At 44.7% G+C, this 23,656-nt stretch overlaps 1 protein-coding gene across 4 annotated transcripts; it reads left to right on the top strand.

The window, feature by feature from the left end:
• Positions 1–464: 464 nt before the first annotated feature.
• Positions 465–22,297, top strand: WDR86 (WD repeat domain 86). 4 transcript variants are annotated; one of them, XM_064429883.1, is made up of 8 exons: positions 679–802; positions 1,179–1,448; positions 4,109–4,250; positions 5,688–5,927; positions 6,012–6,120; positions 14,682–14,817; positions 19,122–19,225; positions 21,133–22,297. In XM_064429883.1, the coding sequence occupies exons 2-8, from the start codon at positions 1,286–1,288 to the stop codon at positions 21,349–21,351; spliced, it is 1,113 nt and encodes a 370-aa protein (XP_064285953.1). In that variant the 5' UTR covers positions 679–802; positions 1,179–1,285; the 3' UTR covers positions 21,352–22,297. The 4 variants fall into 4 exon arrangements, with proteins under 4 accessions (XP_064285813.1, XP_064285953.1, XP_064285732.1 ...); XM_064429743.1 differs by lacking the exon at positions 679–802 and adding an exon at positions 465–614 and having other exon boundaries at positions 5,688–6,120; XM_064429662.1 differs by having other exon boundaries at positions 5,688–6,120.
• The last annotated feature ends 1,359 nt before the right edge of the window (positions 22,298–23,656 follow it).

Below are 23,656 nucleotides of genomic sequence, written 5' to 3'. Positions count from 1 at the left end.
TAATTAGAAAGAATTAAAAGGATGGGCAAGGGGCTGCACTAATTAGAGGGAATTAAAAGGGCCCCAAAAGCTCCGGGTCGGAGCAAAGCGAGACAGCGGGTCTGGGGCTCCTGTGGGGGGGTCCTCAGGCGAAACGTGGCAGGAGCTCGCCCAGGGAGAGGAGCCAGAAGAGGAACAAAAGGCGATGGCTTCCCTCAACCCAGCTCCCAGCACAAGCCTCCGCGGCCCCGGGAGGCACCGGAGAAGCCGGGGAAGAAACGCCGGTGCCCTCGGGCGTCCTGAGGGGCGAAGGTGCCGCAGGAAGCGCTGCCTCTCCCGGGACGAGCCCGGGGGCTCCGCCGTGAATGCGGGGGTGCTGTCGGGCTGCAGTGCGGTTCTTAAGGAGACCCCAGCCAGGAGAGACCCTCCCACCCTGCCGGGAGACCGAGCTGCGGTACGGGCGGCTGCAGCCCCGGGAAAGGGAGTCGCTGTGGGCAGAGGCCGTCCCGGCGGGGCAGCGCTGCCGGGCACCTCTGGAGCGGAGGACGAGGCGCAGAGCGGCAACACCGGGGAAGCTGCGAGGGAGGGGCGAGGCGGCCGCCGCGGGGGGAAGCGGCTCGAACGTGGAGCGGGAGGTAATGGAGGCAGGGCCGGGGCGGGGGGTGAGGGCCCGCCCCGGGGTGGGCTGAGGGGGCACGGCGGGAGCCCTTCCCGCCTCCCCGCAGGGCGGAGGCGGCCGGGGGGACCCTGTGCTCGGGCCGGCGGTGGCTCCGGTGCCCCGGCAGGAGGAGGTTCCCCTTGCCCGGATCGCTCCGCCGGGGCGGTGAGTGCCGAGATGCCGCGGGACCTTGCGGGAGGGATGGCGGCAGCCCGGGGCTCTGGGGGCCGCCTGAGCCCGGGCTCCCCTCTCGGAGGCGTCGCCCAAAGTCAGCGCTAAGATTGCTTAAAAAGCACCAGGGCACCAGGTAGCGGTACCGCCGCCCGGGCTCAGTGCCCTCAAGGGGCTGGAAGTGCCCCGATGCCCATGGAACGGGCACAGCGGGCAGCGTGTGCGCCCATCTGCGCCGTGGGGCTTGGGATCCTGCGGGGAAACGGGGCTCAGTGGCTTCGGCTCACCCTGGCAGGGGAAGCGATGCAGCCACGGGGGATGAAATGATTTAACGCGCTCTCCCCCGTCCCCCCTTTGTGTCTCTGTGCAGGAGCCCGGAGTGCCGTGCTGATGTTTCGGAGCTGAGGTAATGGCAGAAGTCGGTGTGTGGGGCACGGCCGGAGCTCCGGAGCGCGGTCTGCCGTGATCTGCGCCGGCATGGGGAACAGCGGCTCGGCCGTGAAGGTCTGCACGGATCACCAGGGCGGCATCAACTGGCTGAGCCTGAGCCCCGACGGGCAGCGGCTGCTGACGGGCAGCGAGGACGGCACGGCGCGGCTCTGGAGCACCGCCGACAGCCAGTGCCGCGGGCACTTCCAAGGTACGGCAGCGGCTTCTCCCGGGCTCTGCGTCCGAAGGGTGGCTCAGGCCACGCAGCGTGTTCTGCTCTCTTCCAGTCCCTGCCGGGCAGCCAAAATCATGCTTGTTTTGGTGTTTATTATTACAGCAGCGTTAAGCAGGAGCTGTTTCAACCCAAAACGGGTTACCGGGTCTACTGAGCGCACGGATCCTTTTATCTCAGGGTGTGCGAAGTTGTTTAACTTATGTCACTTTCTGGAAGCCCTGTTTTACCCTGTGAAAAAAATACTGTCTTTTTGTTCTTCTCTCTCTTTTTTTAAATTTTTTTTCCGGTCCTTTTAATAATCTAATTTCCAGGTGGTCTTTATTTAGAACCTCTTGACCCAGAAGTCTGGAAAGGAACCTTGCTAAATAGGTTACTTCTGTTTTCCCTCCTCATCTGATGCACAGAAATGTTAATTTCTAGGCTTTTTCCGTTTAAATTCATTTTGCATCTTGAAAAAAATTATTATCCTTAGACTGGCATGCCAGTAATTGAAAAGAAAAAAAAACTGTAGACAGTGGACATGCAGAAGTCTAGATGTGGGCTAAAGATGTTTGTATTCCCACTCATGTTCTTTTAATGGAGAAAAAAAAAGAAGCTGTTACATTTGGAATTTCTAATGTTTTTTTCTTCCAAAGAAGAAATCACATTGCTGTGATTTCTTTGTTGTTTGTTTGCTTGCTTGCTTGTTTTTCACTATGGAGTATTGTCTTTTTTCCCCACATCCTGCCATGGTTCTAGCTTCTGGAAAACTCACTGCATTTGCTTTAGGCTTAGAAATCCCTTCAAACTAGAAAGAGAAATGTATTGGATAGCATCCATTATTATGGAATCTGCCAGTGTTTGGGGTAAACTCTGAAGAAGGTTGGGCTGGGTGGTTTGTGAGCTGCCAGTCAAATCAGATAATTGTATGTATTTTATACTTATGCACACACGCAGTTGTCGTGTCAGTTTTAATTCTACAAGCCACAATTACTGACAAACCTGTATCTCTAATGCACTTTCAAGCTCCACCACAGCACCAGCAGCAGGCTTGTGTGGTGGCTGCTTTTGGCCAGACCAGCACCAGACCTTGTCTGCCACATGGGGTTTTGGCACCCTGTGTGTGGCTCGAGTTTTCCTGATGGTTAAAATCTGCCTGGCAGACTTTGGTGCAGTAACCAAGATGCTGGTTTTGATCTCAGAGCTGGATTACATGATGCTGTGAGAAAAATCCCAGTGATTGAAACCTGATCTGTTCAGGCTGCTTTGCAGAAAGTTTCACAAATGTGGGAGAATGAGTGTAGTTTTGCTTATAGCCCTGGTGATCTGTTTAATTTTTGGCATCTGATGAATTTGTTTTAGAGGAAACAAGCCATATGTTTGTAACATGGATTCTGGCTTGCTTTTGAACTACAACAAGGCTTTTGAACTTCAGGAATTGTACTGAAATCTGGTTTTTGCAGTCAGTGAAACAGTGCTTTTCTGGGCAGTCTGCTTTCCCTAAGTTTTTTTACCATCTCTTTATTTTACAACATTCAGTTTTTCTAATACCTTTGTCCATCTGTCTCTCTTTAATCACAACTGTCCTTTCATTTTTTTTTTTCCCCTCAAAGAATAGCATTTAAGTAGGGCCCACCAACTTCAGCCATAGCTGTTACTCTTGTAATACTGACTTAAGTGGAAACAGTTCTGCTCCTAAAAGCTTACAGTTTAAATGTTAAAGCAGAAGAGTGCAAGGTAATAGTAGCCCAATGATTAGCTAGGTGACAGCAATTTCACACAAGAGCTCTTGGGTGAAGCTGGGACTTGTATCCTAAGGTGATTTTTATATGTGGTACATTTAATATTACAATAGAAAAAATGACACGTCTTGCTAAGCAGCAAGAAAAGCTTGAGTGGTAATATTGATTCCTCTTTTTTGGTATTGCCTTGTTTGTCAGTGTGACTTTTTTAAAGCAGTGGTTGTGCCTGTTTTTATTGTAACTGTAGAATCTCTATGTACTCTACATATTGTGTAAACAATTGTGCTCTAATCCTCCCTCCCTCCCTTTTTTTTCCTTAAAGGTATACTTATACTTAGAAAATTGTGGGGTTTAGTCATGTGGGGGAAAGTATTGGCTGACTGTTTACTTGGTATGTCTTTTTGTTTGCTTTTCATTCTGCCTGGACAATGAAATCAAACTTGCTGGTAAGTCTCAGGTCATTTTTTTCAGAGTTTCATGCCTTGATTTATGACTGTTTGTGTCCTGACAATCAGTGGGCTGGGTTGAAATGCTGCCTTTTTCTCCCTGCTCTCAGAAGAAGGAAGCAAAAGCATTTTTAAATTGAAAAATAAGCTAGATTTTTACTGGTTTCAAGCTTCATTAGTGTGAGTTTTATTATATTGGTATTAGTCTATCTCATTACATATTTATAATACACTTTGCTTTACCTGCTTGGTGGAACTGTACTGTTTTACTCTTTCACTTAATCCTGATATCAGTGAACTGATATCAGTTGAGTTTTACACAAATCTTTAAAGGTGAAAAGCACGGCGGCGCATTTAAAACTGGAGTTTTGCCACATTTGTTTGTGTTTTTCTTTTGGCTAAGGTGAAGTGCTGGACTGGTCTGTCCTTTCTGCACGCACAGTGACTGATTTCCTTTTGTTATTCCCAGGACATGAAAGTTACATCACCTTTTGCCACCTGGAGAACGAGGCTGCCTTCACGTGCAGTGCTGACCACACCATTCGCAAGTGGGACGTGGTCACCGGGCAGTGCTTGGCCATTTACAGGGGCCACACGTCCATTGTCAACAGGTGGGCTTCTCCCCTCGTGCTCCTGTCATCTGCTGTCACACACTTCATCATTTCACTGCAGCTCCCCATTGCTGCACTCATAAAAGGGGCTGTGTAAACCTCTGAGTTCGTGTTCTGAGCTGCAATGATTAGTTTTTCTAGCAGCACTGCTGACACAGATAGGAGAGAAATGAAAGGCACACAGCAGGGGAATGGAATCCAGGGCCAGGAATGAAATTCCAGAAGAAATGATCCAATTGATAACAGATGCTGCTGATAAATAGGTTTAAAAACATCCTGTCGAGCTTTTGTGTCAGCAAGAGGGATAAAGTCAAGGATTTTTCTGTAATTATTATTCCTGTTTGGGCAAATGAATTTTAATAATAAACTTACTGTGTGTGGCTGATTGGCCTTTCTATTTAAAGTGCCTATTAATAGTTGGACTGGATTTAATTAATGGCAAACAGAGCAGTCAAAGATTGGTATTTTTTTAGCATTTCTTTTCTGGTGGGCGTGTGGGCTTTTTGGTTCCTTTCTAAACTCAAAACACATATGATGTGTCGTGAGATTCTGTAAATAGTTAGGAAGGCTGGTTCTGTGTTTTGGCACAGGCCTGATTTTTGCTTGAATCAGCAAATGGGAAATGTGTTCCCCATTCGTATGACTTTGTTTGAAAGGTTCCAGAGGACCAAGCTCAGCTGGCAAAGAAGGCAGGTTATGGATGTTTCTTATCTCTGGTTTGGAAATATGAACTGTAGATTTTTTTCTGGTTTTGTATGTTTGTGCAGCTACAACTCATTATTTTCAAGGCCCAGAAAGTTGAATTCCTGAAGTGTAATCTTTGGTTTGCTCTTCAGTTATGTAATAATTGGGGTCCTTGTGCTTTACCTTTTTTGAGATCCTGAGCTAAGTGAAATTAAGTGTATTTTTATTTTTTCTTGCACTCTCCTTGTTTGATGATGGAAAGATGGTTATTTTGCATACTGTCAGTTACAGTTCAGATTCCTGGAATGTTGTTGTGTTGTTTTGTTGTTGTTTTGGTTCCAAGCTATTGTCACAGGTCTATATTTAAATAATTTTTATAAAGAAATATTAATGAATAATTAACAAGAATTAACTAATTAAAAAAAAAAACCCAACAAACACAAACCAGACAACAAAACAAACTTCTGGGTATTATATATAACTTATTCAAGTTCATATTTCTTGCTGGAAGGAATTTCAGCAAAACAAAATGCAGAAAGTTACAATGGTATAGTGTAAAAATATCTGTGCCAATGTACAGGGATCTCAATTTTAAAAGTAGAAACAGGGAAGCGTTTGATTTCTAAAAATGCCAAAGATGTTGTGTTCATACTGCTGTTTCATATTTTGGGGTACTTGGCACTGAAATTGTGACAAAAGATGGTTATGCTAAAGAACAAGACTGTTCACATGCACAACCTTTACTTTTTGCAGAATCCTGGTTGCTAAAGATTATCTCTTCAGTGGCTCCTACGACAGGACAGCCCGCTGCTGGAGCGTGGACAAGGAGAAACAAATCCAGGAATTCCGGGGCCACCGGAACTGCGTCCTGACCCTAGCTCACTATTCCTCCAGGGATGTGCTGGAGGAAGAGGAGGAGGAAGAGGAGCAGGAGGAGAAAGTGAGCAGGGACCTGCTGGTGACAGGGAGCACGGACTGCACTGTGAAGGTCTGGTGGGTGTCCAGCGGGCGCTGCTACCAGACCCTGCTGGGACACACTGGGGCTGTCTTATGCCTTATACTTGATGCACCAAACAGGGAGCTGTTCTCTGGCAGCACGGATTACACCATCAGGACCTGGAATATTGTCACTGGAGAGCAGCTGAAAGTCTTCAAAGAGCACCAAGGATCAGTAATTTGCCTAGAGGTAAGGGCAGAGGCTTCCTCAAGGGTCTTTGGGCATCTATGTCTTAATTCATGTGGGTCTCAATCATCTTTTCATTCATAAAGAAGCTCTTCTGAGACAGGTTGTAAATGGTGAGCTTAAATATTTGTGTAATAAAATAATAGTGCTCTCTGGTCTTGAGACAAACCCTCTTTCTCTAAAACACTTAGTGATCTCCTCTTAGCTTCTGGTGGCTGCCCTGGTCTAACTTCTAGCTCAATATCTATTTAAATTCCACTAGGTCATGGAACTCATGGGTAGGTGTGCTGACAGCACTGTTCATCTGAGTGGGATTGTGCAGTCAGGCTCACCAGACTTTGAAGAAAATAAACTGAGCAAGTAACACAGGGTCAGGTAATTTAAAAGGGGGAGGAGAAAACACACTAAACTCTGGTTTACTCACTCTGGTAAACCAGACAACTTCAAAAAACCCAACCCAAAGCCCAACCCCAAACTGTGGGCAAAAGATAGTAGGAAAGCATAAACTTGAAAGAAATCCTACATTAAAGACCACACAGACAAGATGGGAGAAAAAAAGGGAGAAACAGATGGCCAAGACAAGAAATCAGGCAGGAAAAATGGAAAAGAGAAATACAGAGCATGGGGGAGAGAAATCAGGAAATGATGGAGGAGAGGGAAAAAATGTAATGAGATCTGAAAAACTATACTCTGTTTTTCTGTTTGCAGTATTTTTCTGTTGAATGCTGCCAGCTTTGTTAACATTGCAAGGGAGAGGAGGAGGTCAGGCAGATGAAGCAAGAGGGGAAAGATAGTTATCCACAAGCTCATTATCCACCAGAAATGCTAATAGTGCATTTAAAGAGAGTACATGATGGTCTGTCACTCAGTTTCAGGTCATGAATGTTTATACATGCATGTGTCTGGCTGAAGTTAATGACAGCAGTTTTTCTCCCTGCTCTCCCTGTTTGTGTTTGTTGTTCATAAGTGTTTTTCCCTTACAGAGGCTACAGGAAGGGTCTTTAATAGCTGTTTAATAAAAGTTGCCTTTGTTTCTAAATAAGGTAGTCACAGTTGACACTAGAAGACTAAAAACCTGGGAATACTGAAGGAATTCTATTTTCCTTCACTTTGAGAAAAGGAAAGAAAAAAACCCACACAATATCATATTGCCCTGGAGTAATGTTTGTCTTGCTTGGGTAAATTCTCAGTGTTAAATCTTGTTTTTATGATATTGTGGTAATGTACTCTGAGGATGCTGAAGTAAATCTGTTGCTGTCCTTAGTGTCACGCTATGTTTTGTTGTTAATTGTAACCCTTCTCCAAGGCACAGATTGGCAACAACAGAGCTTGCCTTAATTTAATTCGGTTCTTGCTAAAATTGTTACACAAAGCTGGCTTGACCCTCTCCCAGAAGCCTGGGAAATTCAATTATGCCCTTTGAATGCTCAGGAATGAGCAATGCCTGTGAGCACAGAGTTTACCAAGGACTTTAAACAAACAGAACTTCTTGTAGGGGGGAAGAAAAGCAAAACCATACATCTATTTGGGAAACCTGAACAATTCAGAGTACACAAGGCTGCTGCTGCTGCCAAGACTGTGTTGGCAGCAGTCCTGGCCAAATCTTCTGGAGTGACTGGTAGCCCCTCTCTTCTCTCATCACCAGTTAATGTTTGGGGCTGGGAGGGTCCAGCTGAGGTACAAACAGCCCCTGCAGAGAGCATTTAGTGTCCAGGCCTCTCAAACTTATCCCAGCTTAAGCAGTCACTGCTGTTGAATAGCTTTAGGCTGTCGATCTTCCCTAATTCCTCCCTCTGCCTTTCTGGGTTCAACACTATCCCTTCTGTTCCACTTGGCTGCCACTCAGCACAGCCCACATGGTATTTTCATTCTTTTAGAAAGGGGTCAATCACCAGAATTTGTACAAAGATGTTTCAACAGAAAGGAAACTTCCTGAATAGAGGTGTGTTTTTTATTATTATTTTTGTTTTGTTCGTAGAAAGCTTTTGGGGCCTTTTTTGCCTCAGGCTTCCTAGTGACAGTGTTGGAATCTGTGGCAATGAGCTGGGATGGTATTTTTCAAACCCTGGGTCAGGAAGGACTGGGAGGTAGTTGTGAGTTGCCCACAGTAGCCAGAAGTTTTAATTGTTGACAGTAATTAATTTTCTCCAGTGCAGCAGTGAGCTGCTAATTACATCAGATTTTCACTCTGCTGTCCTGGAGGAGCTGAGTTGGTGCCAGCAATTGAAGGCAGTTACCTGTTCTCTGGGTGGTACAGTGCTTGTGTGGGGAGAAAAAAAAGAGAAAGAAAAATAAAGACTTCTTTTCATTTTATTTATTAAAATAAAGATCCCTAAGGGAGGATGACCTTTCAAAAAGTTTGAGAAATGCTCAGTTTGATTTCTCATCCTGGACAGAGATCAGGAAAAATTTGGATATTGAGACCATATTTTCCCCAACTTTAAAAAGCTGTTATTGATGGGAATGCCCCAGGATGTTCTGAGCTGCTGCAAATTAGGTCTGGCCTGTTTCAGTCATCTCCCATTGCTTTACAGTAAACACCAATAGTGTTGCTGTAGCAGTGAATGGAAATTCCTGGAGCTTCTTGAAGGAGTTTTCTGGGTAGCCAGCCATAAAGCACACCCATGTTTTCCACCCTGCTTCCTGCAGTGGTGGTGTGTGGAAAGCAGAGGGGTCATGCCACGGACAGATTCAGATTTTGAGCATTCCCACGTTGCTCTAAGATCCTTTAAAGTGTTGTTGCCAGGTAGTGTAAGTAGAGGAGCCTGGAAACAGCTCTCATCTAGCATGGGGGTCAGGCTGGTGAAGGTGACCAGCTGAACCCACCTTGTGTGCTGTGCTGCCAAAGGAGTTCTGCAGCTTTATATGTTCATAATGCCACTTTTCTCCTCCTCCCACCATTTAAATTGGGCTGAGAGAGGTTTTGCTTTGAAAGGGAGACTTTCTATCTGCCGTGGGAATTGTGTTAGGTGCTTTGGCAGCGTTGATTTCTTGACTTTCCCAGTCAGGCAAGGTAGCTCACAGTGGAGCAGCCAGAGCTCTTCACTCTCCTCCTCCTGCAGTGTGTTGATAGCTTGGCAGACAAAGTACAGCAGCTGTTTTGGGAGCTCCCTCTTCATATAAGAGCCAATAATGAGATTTTATAGGAAGTGATGGGAAAAAGCAAGGGTGGGCTGAGTGTAACCACATAGCTCATGCTCATTCTTCCACTTAATATTTCAAGTCTGGCTAAAGACCAGTATTTGCAATTAATAATCAAACATACATTTTCATTAATGTGTCTGCCTGCAATGGGCTGAATAACCCTGATTTAGATATTTACTTGTGTGTGTTTTTCTGAATGTCTCTCCTAAGTAGCTTTGCAAACTGTTCACAAGGATTGTTTTGTCCTTTGCTGATTGTTCTGCCTCTGAGTATTTATCAAAATTGTGCTGCCAAAAGCTGGCAGAGAGAAATTATCCAGCTTGGAATTTAGCTTGGATCCTACTGCAAACATTCTTGCAAGAAAACTCCCTTTTGAAGAACATGAACATGAGTGGGCAAGGACTTGCTTCTGGTTTTCCTGCAAAAGTTCCTTTGTTTGGACCATTCCCTTCAGTTGCCTTTTAAAGCTGACTAGAAGAAAAGAATGCTTTGAACAAAGCCACTGCCTGAACTCTGTTTATGTGCTGAACTGTTGTGATCATGGGGACAGCAATGTTTTCTTGCCACACCACTTAAATTAAGGATACATATTTTTTGCGATTTGTGTTTGTACTTGTTGCATCAGAGGATGAAGATGTGAATGAGCAGAATGTGAAGGTGTACAACACCTGTAAGAAACATGGGGCCATCACTTTGCACTGCAGTGAAAAAATTGAAAAACATTCTCTTAACAGCCAGTCCAGAGAGCTCATTCTAGATGGATTCTCAGGGAAAAAAACCTCAACAATTTCTTGCCCACAGGGAGTTTGTTAGCTCGTTAAAATGGATGTGGTTTGAATGGGATCCTGAAACTCTTAACTCGGCCCAAGACTTACATAGTTGTATCCTGACATTGGTCCAGCTTGGTGATTTTTGACTTAGAAGTGGCTGTGAACAGAAGACCCAAATTCCAGATTGCAGGAGCACTGACCTCCACAAGAAGAATAAGCTGGTGATGGGGTATGTGGTTGCTCATGTGAACTCATCCTGAAGTTGATGAGGGCCAGGCTGAGTGCACTGACCCTCAGCAAAAGGATGTGTCCAAATCTCTTTGGAGAATCAGTTGCCTCTCCTTGGCTCTCCAAAAATTGTTTCTCCTAGCAAAGGTTAATTGGGAGGGCAAAGTCCATTCCTATAAGGTTGAAATATCTGCTAAACAGCTCCTTTGCTGTTATTTTTTGGCATTTTTACAGGTAGAAATTGGCTTAAGCTGCTGCATTTATGCAGTTCAGCCAAGCTTGTGAAGCAATAGGGCTGTGATTGTCTTGAGAAACCAACCCTGGACGTGATAATTTGTTCTTTATTAAAATTCTGCTGTGTTTGTGGGCTGCAACATGGTTTTTTCATATTAATTAATGAGACCTGTAACTACTAAAGTGTTTACAACTAGTCTTTTGCTACTGCTATTACTATGGAGCTCACAAGCAGTTTGACTGAACTTTTTCAAGGGATAGTTACATCTCCATACTTTGGGTTGAGGATTAAAACAAATTTGCTCCATTCACATGTCAATGTTTCATCTGGTTCAAAGCAAAATTTCTCATAGGAAAAATTAACAATCCAGAATTGCCAATGTCAATGCAATGGATTTTTTTTTCTGCTGTCTGGCTGAGGCTTTTAGAACTGGGCATCAAACTGTTGTCAGCTTTTTAATGTTTTTGAAGCTACATGGGTTTGAAATGTCCACTCAGCCCGTTGGTATCTGAGCTCAAATCTGTTCTGTGTCATCCACTCTGCTGCAGGTGTCCTTGCCTGGCCATGGTGCTCTGTGGTCAGGAGCTTTGTTGGGCAGTTGGCCAAAGTGAACCAAGTGCTCTGAAGCCAGCCAAGGAAAACACAGCTTTAGAAATGTCACCTCTTCTCTGGGCAGACACAGATTGGAATATGGAACTGTGTCTGCTAAATGTTTTGGAACCACAGAGTGTGGGGCCAGCTTGTAAGGTGCTTTTTGCTGGGGGAACAGTAAGTGATGATAATTATTATTTAAATACAGAGTAAATGCAGATATCTGAAGTGTTGCAGCTTAGGCTGGAGTTGTAAGCTGGACCTATCTTTAGTCAAGTGGAGTGATCTCACCTGGATTATTCTGGCCACAGCTGAGAAGGTTGTCCTTGCTGGGTATGGGAAATAGTGAGTTTTAAGGCATGAGCTGGTTCAGATGTGCCTCAGGATGAGAAGAATTGTGCCCTAGACCACAGTGACTGTAAGGGAGCTGTCCTGAGCTGTGCAGATGTGCACCAATTTAGATGAGATTATGCTTATCATATCACTAAAGACAGATCAGATTTGCAGCTTCAGCCTGAGCTGAGAGCTCTTGAAGGCTTTCTTCACTGACAGCCATGTCCTGCTGTTTTATAAAAATGCCATGGCAATGAGGGGCTGTGTGACAGTCAGAGCCTGCCCTGGGTTTTGCTGTTGGCTCTGCTGCAGGCTCAGTCTGTGGCATCTGGTGGATTGTTTAACCTGTTAATCCTTCCTTTCCCCTGCAGGACTGAGAATCCTGTGCTACTGTGCTCACCTGCTTAAATTGGTGAGGGGAGGGAAGGTTCATGGAAGTGTTTCATGGGGCAGCACAGAGGCTTTGAATTCTATTGAGATGCTTGGTGTGCTGACCACCTCACCAGATCTCAGCCACTGAAAAGCCAACCCTACCCAGGGCTGCAGGTCAAGGGTGTGATTCTTCTCTGTTTTTCTCTTGTGAGACCCCACCTGCAGTGCTGCATCCAGCTCTGGAGTCTTCAGTACAGGAAAGACATGGATTTGTTGAAGCATGTCCTGAGGAGGTTGTGAAGATGATGAAGAGGGATGGAGCACCTCTGCTATGGAGACAAGCACGGAGAGTTGGGGTTGTTCATCCTGGAGAAGAGAAGGCTCCAGGGAGACCTTAGAGCTCCTTCCAGTGCCTAAAGGGGCTCCAAGAGAGCTGGGGATGGACTTTGGACAAGGGGAAATGGCTTTAAACTGAAAGAGGGTAGATTTAGATAGGGAAGAAATTCTTTCCTGTAGAGGTGCTGAGGCCCTGGCACAGGTTCCCTTGAGAAGCTTTGACTGTCCCATCCCTGGACGTGTTCAGGGCCAGGTTGGAAGAGGTTTGGAGCAGCCTGGGATAGTGGAAGGTGTCCCTGTCCATGGCAGGGATTTTGAACAAGATGATCTTTAAAGTCCCTTCCAACTCAAACCATTCTGTGATTCTAAGGCTCTTAAAATCCTGATGCTATAAATTATCTGAGTAAATCTGCATAACTTGAAACATTTTTGTATCTAACAAATTAGCAAATCTAGGTGAGCTGCAGCTCTCCTGTTCATTGATACACCCACTTAAATGTAGAAATGAAGTGGTATAACCTAATGTACCATTAATGCAGAATGGCATTTACCTGTGGGAGGTTATAATTTAGTGTTTTCCCTTGCTCAGTGGGTGGGTTGATGCTGCTAGCAAGATGTCTAAAAAAGAAATGCAACAACTTGGCCACAAACCACGCAGCAGGATCTCAACTCCAACATCCTCTTCCATTTAGCAGGTGCACATGACAATGTTCTTTATGCCTGTTCAGGGAGAGACTGAAATTTAAAAGTCCTTCCTCGGGCTAACTTGTGGTTCTTGGTTTTGTTAGTGCTGCTGGCCATTCGTTCTCTCTTCTCATGGAGATGTAGCATTAATGCTGTTGCTAAAACAGCTTAAAAGTAATAGGAAGTGACATTTCAAAGTACTGCTGGCTTTTTACAGTGGTTTGTGCTTTACAAGCTCCTGGCATTCAGCTGTGAAATCTCTCCCATGGGCCAGGTTCTGCTGGGAGGGAGAGTGGCATGTCCTGCTCCAGCTGAGCTGGTGGGAGCTGTGGCAAGGGAGCCTCTTGGTCTGCCTGCACTCATTTCTTGTGTGGGCTATCACAGTCCCATCTCTGTAGTGCTTCATATCTTAAAATACCTCTTGTAACACAGCACAATGCTGTTTTGTACAAAGCTCACTTCTCATGCTTTTTGGGAATGTGATCATTCCTTTGTGGATTGGGAGTGGAGATGGAAGAGCATAGACAGCATTCCAACCTTACAGATAGAGAGTGTGAAAAGAGTGGGGACCAAATCTAAGGTGGCAGGAAAGCCAACCCTTAAAAGTGCTTTACAAGCAAGACCACAAATTGATTTGTTATTTGGTGGTTTCCTGGAGATACTGGAGAAGCATCAGGGGTTTGTGTACTGCTGGTCATTCAGACCTTCTGATATGTGTGTCTGGTGGACAAACAAGGTACCTTTCATTACTCCTTGGGGAAATTCCACTTCTTGGTGGGGGGTCAGAGCTCTCCCTCCTGTCTCTCCATCCCCCTGGTACAGAGGCTGCTGCAAGTCCATAAAACTTCCCTCGAGCCACAGCTGGGTGTTGGAGTGGCTGGCTGCTTTCAGCAGGAGTTGGGCTCTACATAATAACAATGGCTGTTGAAACCTTCAGTTTGATGTCTTTGCACAGACAGAGAATGCCAGATTTTTCTATGCACTGTGGAATTTTTCCTTCCTGAGCTTCCAGGCTTTGTGTAGCTTGTTTACTGTGAACTGGTTGTTTTTTTAGTCTTGCACAGGTCAGTTATTTTCTCTCTGTCTCTGTTCCCCAGCTTCAATCCTTCCTTTCATCAGTCTCTGTCTTGTCTATGTGGAACAAACCCCATCCTCCCCACCAGTGAGTTCTCACAATGTGTAGGATGAATGCTATGAGGGGTAGCACACAACAGAAGACAATCTGCTTGAAAATGTTTAAAAACCTGTGTCAGGATAGTTACTTATTTAATCATTCAATAACAGTCTAAAAAGACTTGTGGAAATGCAAATACAGAACAGTTTCAAGGATGAGTTAGTGTTTCTGAACACTGACTTTGTGCAGAGTGATCATATTAAACATAAACCCTGGCTTATGATGTGTAGATTTTAATTTTAATTTACCTTTTCAATAAATTTTTGTTACTCAGAATTGTTCTGAATTTTTTTTGTAATTAGCAAGTAACAATTGGGTAAGAGTTCTTTGTCAAATATGCTTTGCAGAAACAACACTGCTGGGTTTTTTGTCTTTTTTTTTTGAGGTTTTAGTAATATAACTGATTATGGATGTAGGGTTAGCATTGTTAGGCTCCCTGGAATCCTGCCTGCTGGCACAAGCAGATGGGCTGAGCCTTTATGTTCTGAAAGCTGGGGGCTGTTTTTGAGACCCAGAAGTCAATGGGAGATGCGACTACGAAGAACTCAAGGTTGGTTTGCTCACCACTGCTCTGTTTCAAGGTGCAGCTTGTTGCTCTCTGAGTCAGAAAATGTGACGTGGGATGGGTCCCTTCAGTGCAGCTCTTTCACAAAGGTGCCTGGGAGGCCATTGCTGATGTGTTTTTCTCTCCCCCCAGCTGGTGAATCGTCACCTGTACTCGGGGAGCGCGGACAGGACGGTGAAGTGCTGGTTTGTAGACACTGGGGAGAGGATCCAGACCTACAAGGCTCACAAACACAGCGTTAGCACTTTGAAATACCACGCTGGCATCTGTAAGTTGCCTTTCCTGTGTTCTCCAGCCCCCTCCAGTCTCCTTTTCAATGTTTGTGTTTGATTGAAGGTGATTAATGGAGAATAATTTTGAAAGCTTGTGAAGTTGTCACTTTTTTTCAACTCTAACATGATTACATTCAGTACCAAACTGCTGCACCACTCCATGTGGGAAGCTTAGGCCTTTCCTCCATTTTCCACCTCCTTCTTCTCACAAATGAAGAGGCAGTTGTTGTGTTTCTGTTACCAAGGGATGTGGCTTAAATCCTGCACTGTCTGTTTTTTTGTGTCGCTGCGGTTTAACCTCAACTAGCAGGTGTCTGTCACCTGCTTCTGCTGTGTGCTGGGGACAGCAAGTGCTGCTGCTGGACACACAGCCCTGTGCCTCTCTCTGCTGCCTTGTAGGCTCTGTGTAACACCCTGTCCTAAACCAGAAGCACACCTCAGGTGCTCACTGCTCCTTTCTAACTCTTAGGCTTCCTGTTGAGGCTCTGACCATCTCCTAGACTCATTTCCCACAAGTTCTTTACCTGTTATCTGTTATCATTAGTGGATTTGTTCCCCAAATCACTTTTCTCTAGTAGCCAAGCCTTACTAATGCTCAGGACTCAGCTCTCCTTCCTTCAGTCCTCCTGTTTACAGTGGTTTCTGTCCATCAGTGTCTCTTGCTGACCATCAAACCTCCCTCTTTAAATCCCTCACTGTGCTGGCTCTCCTTCTGCATGTCTGGGTTTGGGTTGCCAGACAGCACCTCTGTTTTGATCAGTGAACCTCTCTGTGTCATCCTGGTCTTATCCTGCTTCTGGTATTTGACTTGATGTACCTTCACTTGCTTCCCAAAAAAGAACTTCTCTCCTTCTCTCCTCTCCTACCCTGAAGGAGATGGCCATGCTGTCTTAAGCTAACCTAGACATTCAGAGCTTTCCTGATTTTGATTTCTTTTCTTCAGCTTTGAAGAGAACACATCACACTAAATGAGTAGTTGCTATCTGGGCCTTGATCTCTCTTTTGGCAGCTCCTCAGTGTGATGGTGATAAATAGCTGACAGATGCAAGATGGTGCACGTTAGCAGAGTTGTACCTGCACAGTTTAGTAGCAGTTGTCTGGCACCATGCTTGCCTCACTACATTTATAACCCAGTAACTGAGCTGATTTCTTAATTATGTTTGGAAACCTAGTATGTAACCAGGCACAGAGGTAGAATTTTAGCCAGGAAACCTTCTTTTGTTCTTTTCAGCATGAGTCCCACATGACTGCTTTTCTGCAGTAAAATATTTATTTATAATTTATGGTTATTTCAGCTCTCCTCACCTCCATGGCAGAATTACCCCATTCTTCCCTACCTGCAGGTTGAAATATTTGCTGGTTTCAGCTTCCACAGTTGGCTAGAAGGCTGAAATAGAAGGGGAAAGGGTCTGAACCTACACTGCACCTTCAAGTTATTACTGCTCCAAGATGCAGGCAGGTAGAGCAAGGGAAATGAACCAGAAATTGTAATCTGGGATGATCACTGGTAGACAAACTACTGATGGTTTTGTGTGTGTGTTTTCCACCTTTTAATTACAAAGACACAAACCAAAGCATTGATTCTGTCCAGACTGGCCAAAGGCCAGTGATCTGTGCTAAGCTGATGTGTGCCTGGTCCTGTGCTGAACATGCATGTCTGGGTGGCAGACAGGGATTGTCTCCTTCATCAATGACACCTCCAGAGCTGCAGTTGTTCAGTGTTCATCCTACTCCTCATGCAACCTCTAGAGACTTGACCAAACTGGAAAGAAAAGGAAGTTTTAGCTCAAACAAAAGTTTCATTACGTGACACCACCTCCATCAGCTCTGCAGCTTTCTCTCTCTTCCCTCTCATTCTACCTTGTCCCTGCCATACACAAACATTATTTTTCCACAACACTCTTTTTTTGAATTAAAATGCAGACAATATTGCTGCATTTAGTCAGACCTGCAAAGCACATCCTGATAGTGTGAAAGGAGAGTTCACAGAGTTACTTAAGATCTTGTTTTAAATCAAATGCAAAAACACTGAAAGTGTCAAACAGGGAGTATCAAATTGTTCCACTTGAAAGGTAGGAAAAAAAAGTTCTGGAAAAATATTAGGAACTTGTTTGAATGCATTAGGTGCACTTTAATTAATGAAAGAGGAAATTTCCCCATAAGAATTAATTTATATACTATGATTGCTTGCATTATTGTGGTGCATTCATCACTTATTTCCACAGTATCTAATAATTCTGTTAAAATTAGAATTATAAAGACATGTTAACTGGATACCAGTGTAACTTAAAATACAGTCTGTTCACCTGGGACAGATCAGAACAGTCTCTCAAAAACGTGGAAAAAATTATTTAAATTATGTTTGTTATGGTTTATGTCACATTTGCACCAGTGCAAGAACATGAAAAAAACATCTCAGCCATGAAGTGGTAATTTTCTGTTAGAAGATCTTAATTCTGCTGCTTTCTCTCTGATCAGAGCCCAAAGGCTCATTGCCCCAAAGGGTTTGTGGTCTAAATAAGAAAACAGAGTAGAAGAAAGAGAGGAAAAATACATGTCTGTTTCCAAAATCACTTTATAGTATATAGGGAGTCCAAAAAGATGTGAAAAGTAAGCATTAAATCATCAGAATGTGTTTCCAGTGGCTTTCCTCAGTCTGCTTGTGTAATTAATAGCATGGGGAATATTACAGCTGGTTCTCAATCTAATTTATTTAATGTTATGTTGATTATTTTTCTCTTAAAGTGTGTGCACAGCCGTTTAAAATTTAATGTGATTTATATATTTTTCATGTTGCAAAAGCTCCAGGGAAACATTTCAAAACTGTTCTCCCAAGGGTCTATGAAAATTAAGTAAAAAATGAAAATTAATTTTATTTTGTTGTTGTTGTTTATTTCACAGGTGATATATATAAGTATGTATTTAAATGCTAAATCTGGGTTAGATCAACAGCTCTTCTTTGAAATTCAGAGGTGGAGAGAGACTTCCTAAATCCAGAGTGACAGTTCAAAAGACATAAAGGATGTCTGTCAAAAGGGAAGTTCTGATGGCAACAGCTGAAGTAAACTGGCAGCTGCATAGTGAAAACAGCTCTTAATTGGTTCCTATTCTGCATGTCTGTAACAGAATTGAGTGATTTCCATTCACTGGGAAAACATCAGTACCTGTTCCCTGCTTTGCTTTGCTGCTACTCATTTGCAGAGTGGGACATGATGCTTTTTCAGGACTCTGCTGGAAACTGAATTATTGTGGCCCATATAAAGTGACATTGATTTTCCACATCCAGATGTTTCTTGGAGGTGCACCCAGGAGGTGCCCAGCTCCCTGCTGTTTCATTTGAATTTAAAAAGCTCATGGCAGTACATAGTCAGTTCTCTCATCTGTTATTGTAGTCCTGAATTTACAACCATGATAATTTTTTCACCTCTCTTTAGAGATTCAGTTCCTAACTTCTCCTAAAAGATAAGGAATCTGTTGGCTTCAGGCACACCAGTTTTGTAAAAATCTTCCCATGCTGGTGGCTTTTACAAAGACATGAAATGCAGAGAGCAGTGAATGTATTGCTTTTTGCAGCTCTGAAATATTTATGTCTAGATAAACTTGAGGAGTTTGGGTTAACTGAAGGGAAGTATTTAAGATTGTTTGTAACCTTTAACACACACAAATTGGCTCCTTTTTGGGCATATTGCTAAGTAAAAAATCTAAATATTAACACTGCCTTACAGCTCCTGGATGCAGCAGTCTGGGGATCTGATGTGAAGATCCTGAAGTAATGAGAAATTGTTCTTTCAGCATGTAAGGTGCTCTAAGGAAACCTGATGAACAGCCAAAATTCCTGGTCATGCTCAATTTAGTTACCCCAGCCCTGCCCCTCTTGCAGGAGCAGAAGTAATGGAAACACTGGAGTACTGAATGGAAAGCTGTAAATAACTCTGGTAAAACAAATGAAAGGTTGAGTGGAAATCCTTAAAACCAGACTTGAGATAAATGGCCTGCTTAGAATTATTATAGGCAGGGAAATAGCTGTGGAAGAGAAGAGCAGAAATAGATACTTGAAACATGTGCAGAGTGAAATGCTGGTATGTGTAGGGACTTCAGGTTTAAATCAGTTCAGTATTTCAAAAAATACAACTCAAAACAAGCATGTTGGGGTCAGCAAAATGATCTGGTTTGTCTGAGGAGAGAATCAAAATGATACATTATACCCCATGAGAGCTGGTTTTAGGTACATTTTTGAACTTTTATGGACTGTCCTCGTGTGGCTGCTCACATCTGGCTGTGCTGTGTGGTTGTGTGTCAGTGTTCACAGGAAGTGGTGATGCCTGTGCAAGAGCTTTCAATTCCAGGAGTGGAGTCCTGCAGAAGATCTTCCGAGGACACAAGTTCATCATCAACTGCATCCAGGTCAGGAAGGGGTTTCTTGGTGGGGTTTCTTCCTTTAGATTGCTCCCTCATTTGTTTTGTGGGAACTGGTATGGCTGAGTGTTCTGTGTGTCTTGGATTGGATGTTGTTCTAGCATCATACTGGAATATTCTGTATGTAATTTTAGAAAAGCTTGTTAATAATCATAAGGATAAGCGAAACCACGGAACGAGTCCCCAGGGACAGCCCCATGTCTGGGATTGGGGTTTTTTCAGGTCAGGCTGGATAAGCAGCCACGAGAACTGAGACAGATGAACTGATGCTGTGGGGTACAGAGTGGACTCCAGCCTCATGAGACCCTTTCCCTTACAGGACACTAATGATAAGTGTTTGCAGTGCTCTGAGGGGAAAAGAAGTTCCTGCCTTATGCAGGCAGAATAATTATAGCATTGTCCCCCAAACCACCCGGGGCCATGGCATCCCCAAACAGTCTGAAGCAGCTCAGTAGTGATATCTGACCCACATCCTGCCAGGAAGATGGAGGAGTTTCTGCCACTGGCTTAAAACTGAAAGTTAATGTTTGCATAATGTCTACGCTCAAGTGAGACTGGCATTTAATAGTTAAAACAGGAGGAATTAGTAATCCTTGGTGGCCATGCAAAGACCATGGAATCACAGAGGGGTTTGCATTGGAAGGGGCCTCATTCCAACCCCCCTGCCATGGGCAGGGACACCTTCCACTAGACCAGGTTCCTCAAGGTCCCTTCCAACCTGACCTTGAACACTTCCATGGGTGGGGCAGCCACTCCAAGAATCTGCATCTCCCTGCACTGGGATCTCAGCGTAAGCTGTGTGCAGGATGAAGATTTTCATTAACAATGGGAGACATTGTTGGTAATTCTGGCAGGCTGTCAGTCCAAAGAAAAAGAGAGAAGATAGATAAAATTCCTTTTGGAGTTGATCCCAAGCACATGAACTTGTAAATACAGTTTCTCTTGAATTAGCAAGTGGCTGGATGACCTTAAACTGCAACCTCCTGGTACTGGGCAGTTGTTGTGCAGCAGGTGGGCATCTGGATGTGCTTGGGGAGTACCTGATGGAAGCACCCTGGGCAGCCCCAGGTATTGACAAGACCAAAGCTTGGCTTTGTCTTGCTCTTCTTTATAATGGAATTTCCAACTGTACAGGGACAAAAAACCACAGGAAGAGAGAGGACTGAGATGTGGCAACCTTAAGATGATCTTAGGTATAATAATGAGGGCTGGATGAGAGGTGTGGTGCTTGTGTGGTACTTCATGTAAGCCAGGGAGATGCTCACTGTCCCAGCACAGACAGGCAAGCACAGGGCACCCGTGGGGTGGGCAGACTGATACAGGAGCAGGAAGATCACCAAGACTGATGTCTGGCTTCCAGGGCAGAGCAAGGGCAATTGGAAACATTACCAATAGCAGCAAATGGTTCATAAAGGAAATGAAACCACAGCAGTGAATCCAGGTTAAATTACTGCAGGTTTTGAAGAACAATGGAGTTTGAAGGAGGAATTGTACCTATAATGTAGTGCAAAGAAAGAAGGGAAGTGAGAAAGGAAGCATTCCTGAACCCACTGCTGCCCACTGATGATGATTTTGGTGCCTCCTTAAGTCCCACATCAAAACCAGCAGTCTGAAAACAGTTCCAGCAGAAATTCCCAGCCACAGCCTGCTCTGACATTGGGTTTAGTCCTCCTTTGCTTTTCTAGAGGGTCTGGGTTATTAATAACTCTTGCTTTTATGGCCCTGTGAAGTGGTGAGAAATGAGTCCTGACTTGGTGATGTCTCATCCCACTTCAGCAGCTTTTGTGATAATTTATACTGGCTCCTGCAAGGAGCTCAGGCCTTAAGTGTTGGGCTCAAGCTGTGTTTGCTCTGCTTTTTGACAGTTTGATTGTGCTGTGCCCCTGTTGTTGCAGATCCACAACGAGCTGCTCTACACAGCTTCCCACGATGGCACACTGCGGATCTGGGACATCCGGGGCGTGTGCAAGAGGAACAAGCGGCGCTTGAAGAAGGAGAGGTCTGTGCAGGGCAGGAGCTCCCAGAAGGGGAGTCTGTCTCGCCTCTTCAACAACAAAGTGGGCTGTGTGATACAGCAGGAGAACAGGGAACATGAGGCTGTTGAACTGATGTGACTGTCCAGAGCAGGCTTTATGTCAGTGACCAAAGCTGAACCTTTTATTTTCTGCACCACTGTGGCCATGTAAACCAGAACTTGGAAAGAGATGGGAAGTGGCTTCGCCTGAACCTCTGTGTGAGGAGCCAGGATTCTGGGTGAGGAGCCAGATGGACTCGGGTCAGATCCTGTGGCTGTGATGACTCAGCTGAGCAGCCCTGGGGTCAGGAGGGGAGGCAGCGTGGTTCAGGTGAGGTAGCACTGTGTGAGTGCAATTAGCAACTTTCTTACCACTTCTGACATCAGTTCCCTGGGCACAGAGGTGGCTGCCCAGTGTCTGTTGAGATGTTTTCCTGTTCCTGTTGCCCCCTCCCATGACCCCTGTCCAGCCCAGTGTGGCAGTGAAAGGTGGCCTTGAATTCCATCTTCACATCTGCCCTTCGGGTCAGTCATTGGCTGACGAGGCCGAAGCAGGAGGGTTTGGCTCTGCAGGACTTTAAAGCAGACTGGACATCTCTCTGTGAAGCTGGGAGTAGTAGGACAGAAATTAATTTTATTTTTTTTTAACAAAACATAAGCCACAGAGCAAGCTAAACCTCAAGCCTTTTGTGCCAAGGTTGTTTGTGCCTTTTGTGTCACCTGTTTGCTGACCTTGTGTTGTCTTTCCTCCTCCCAAAGCTGTGTCTTGCTCTATTGCCAGTAGCATTGGATAAGCAGTCAAACTCAAAAAAATTTTCCCAGTCTTTCTCCAGGTTAATTCTTCTCTGATAACCACTGAGCCATGAATTAACAAGGGTTCTTATATTTTTCTATTTGCAGATATAACTCTTTGTAGAATCAGTACAAAAATATCTAACCACATGTTTTTTATTTTTATGGCTTTATTTATTCTGCACTACAGCAAGATAAAAATGCTGTAATCCTTTTTTAGAATGGATTAATAAACATGTGGCATCTCCAGACAACTGACTGTCTAGTTTTTATTTTTGTCTTATATATGAAGGGGTGTGGCCTGGCTGCAGAAGCACAGAAGAATGGATGGAAGGAGGGAGAAAACCCCACATACACTTTTGGAAACATTTCTTGCATTTCCCTCAGTTCTGGGGTTGGAGTTGGATGTGTGTGAAGCTGTCCTGCCTCCCACCAGGCACCAAAGTGCCAAAGCTCAGTTCCCCTATCAGGGGAAGGAGGGACCAGACACAAAAGCACAGACTTAGGGAATGCAGGGATGACAAAGTGCTACAAACCCTGACTCAGCACTGTGCTGGTGGCACCAAAGTCTCCTCTTCTGACACCTTAACACTGTGTCAGACCCATCACAGACCCTGCTCTCCTCTCCTGCTAAGCAGCTTTGGTAGTTCTTACCTGGCAGGTTTCCACAGCTAGCAGAAAACAGCATTTAAATTTTGTGAAATGCCTACCAAGAGACTAATTTGGGAGGTCAGCTGCATCGTGCAGACTCAATTCCAATGCCAAGCTCTCAGGCTGGTCACTGTGGCTCAGTGGCACATGTCTGTGAGCTGCTGCTGGCCTGCCATGCAGCTGACTGTTTGTATTTTGCTTCTGAGGACAACACTAAGTAGGAGGCCTTCAGGAGCTGGACAGAGCTCCCCAGGCCACCTGGGCTGTGCTTTGTGTTTAAAACTTCACACGCAGTACATGAGACACAAGAGCCTATCTGGGCACACAGCAGCTGCACACGCAGTCAGCAGAGAGAGATCTCAGAAAGTGGAATTAATGAGTCATTACCACTTCTGCCTGTTGCTAAACATATCACAGTGCCTCCAAATACATGGTCAAAATTAACTTGCAGCTTCCAGCCAATGCCTCCTGCTCTGCTGCTCACTTACAACTGCACTGGTAGAGTTACATCACTGATGAATGGCTGCTCTGACAAGCACTGCATGTTATGATGCTAATTTTAAATTCCCCAAGGACAAACCTTCCCTTCTGAAGTTGTCGCTGCCAGTTTGCTGTGCAAGCCACTTCAAAGAGAATTGCTGCATGTGCAGCTCAGTGCTGCCTTCAGTGCATGCCCAGGGGCGGGCAGCCAATGCCAGGAGTAAATTTGTGTTTCCACCTCCTTCTTGTTAAAACTACATCCATGACTTGCATGTTTTCAGTTCTAAATTCTTTCCTCTATTCTGTTTTTGCTCTGTATTTTGTCCAGGGGTTCCTCAGTGCTGGCCTGTAAAGAAAATGGGATATAATGGGTGCTGGGGCTGGTTTTCCCTCAGAAGCTCCTACTGCTGTCATTGGAAATCCTTCAGCTTTCAGGGTAGAGATACAAAGCCATTCAATTTTTACAGCACTTGCCTTGATAG

The sequence above is a fragment of the Passer domesticus genome, chromosome 1 (genome assembly GCF_036417665.1).
Source record: "Passer domesticus isolate bPasDom1 chromosome 1, bPasDom1.hap1, whole genome shotgun sequence".
Classification (NCBI taxonomy): domain Eukaryota; kingdom Metazoa; phylum Chordata; class Aves; order Passeriformes; family Passeridae; genus Passer; species Passer domesticus.
Note: the sequence above shows the minus strand (reverse complement) of the source record. Positions and strands in the feature narration are given on the sequence as shown.

Excerpts from the sequence above, each read along its gene's own strand:
- WDR86 (XM_064429743.1), top strand. The coding sequence starts at position 1,286 with ATGGGGAACAGCGGCTCGGCCGTGAAGGTCTGCACGGATCACCAGGGC. Across the intron at positions 6,121-14,681 it reads GATCAGTAATTTGCCTAGAG|CTGGTGAATCGTCACCTGTA; the intron begins GTAAGGGCAGAG and ends CTCTCCCCCCAG. Across the intron at positions 19,226-21,132 it reads TCATCATCAACTGCATCCAG|ATCCACAACGAGCTGCTCTA; the intron begins GTCAGGAAGGGG and ends CTGTTGTTGCAG.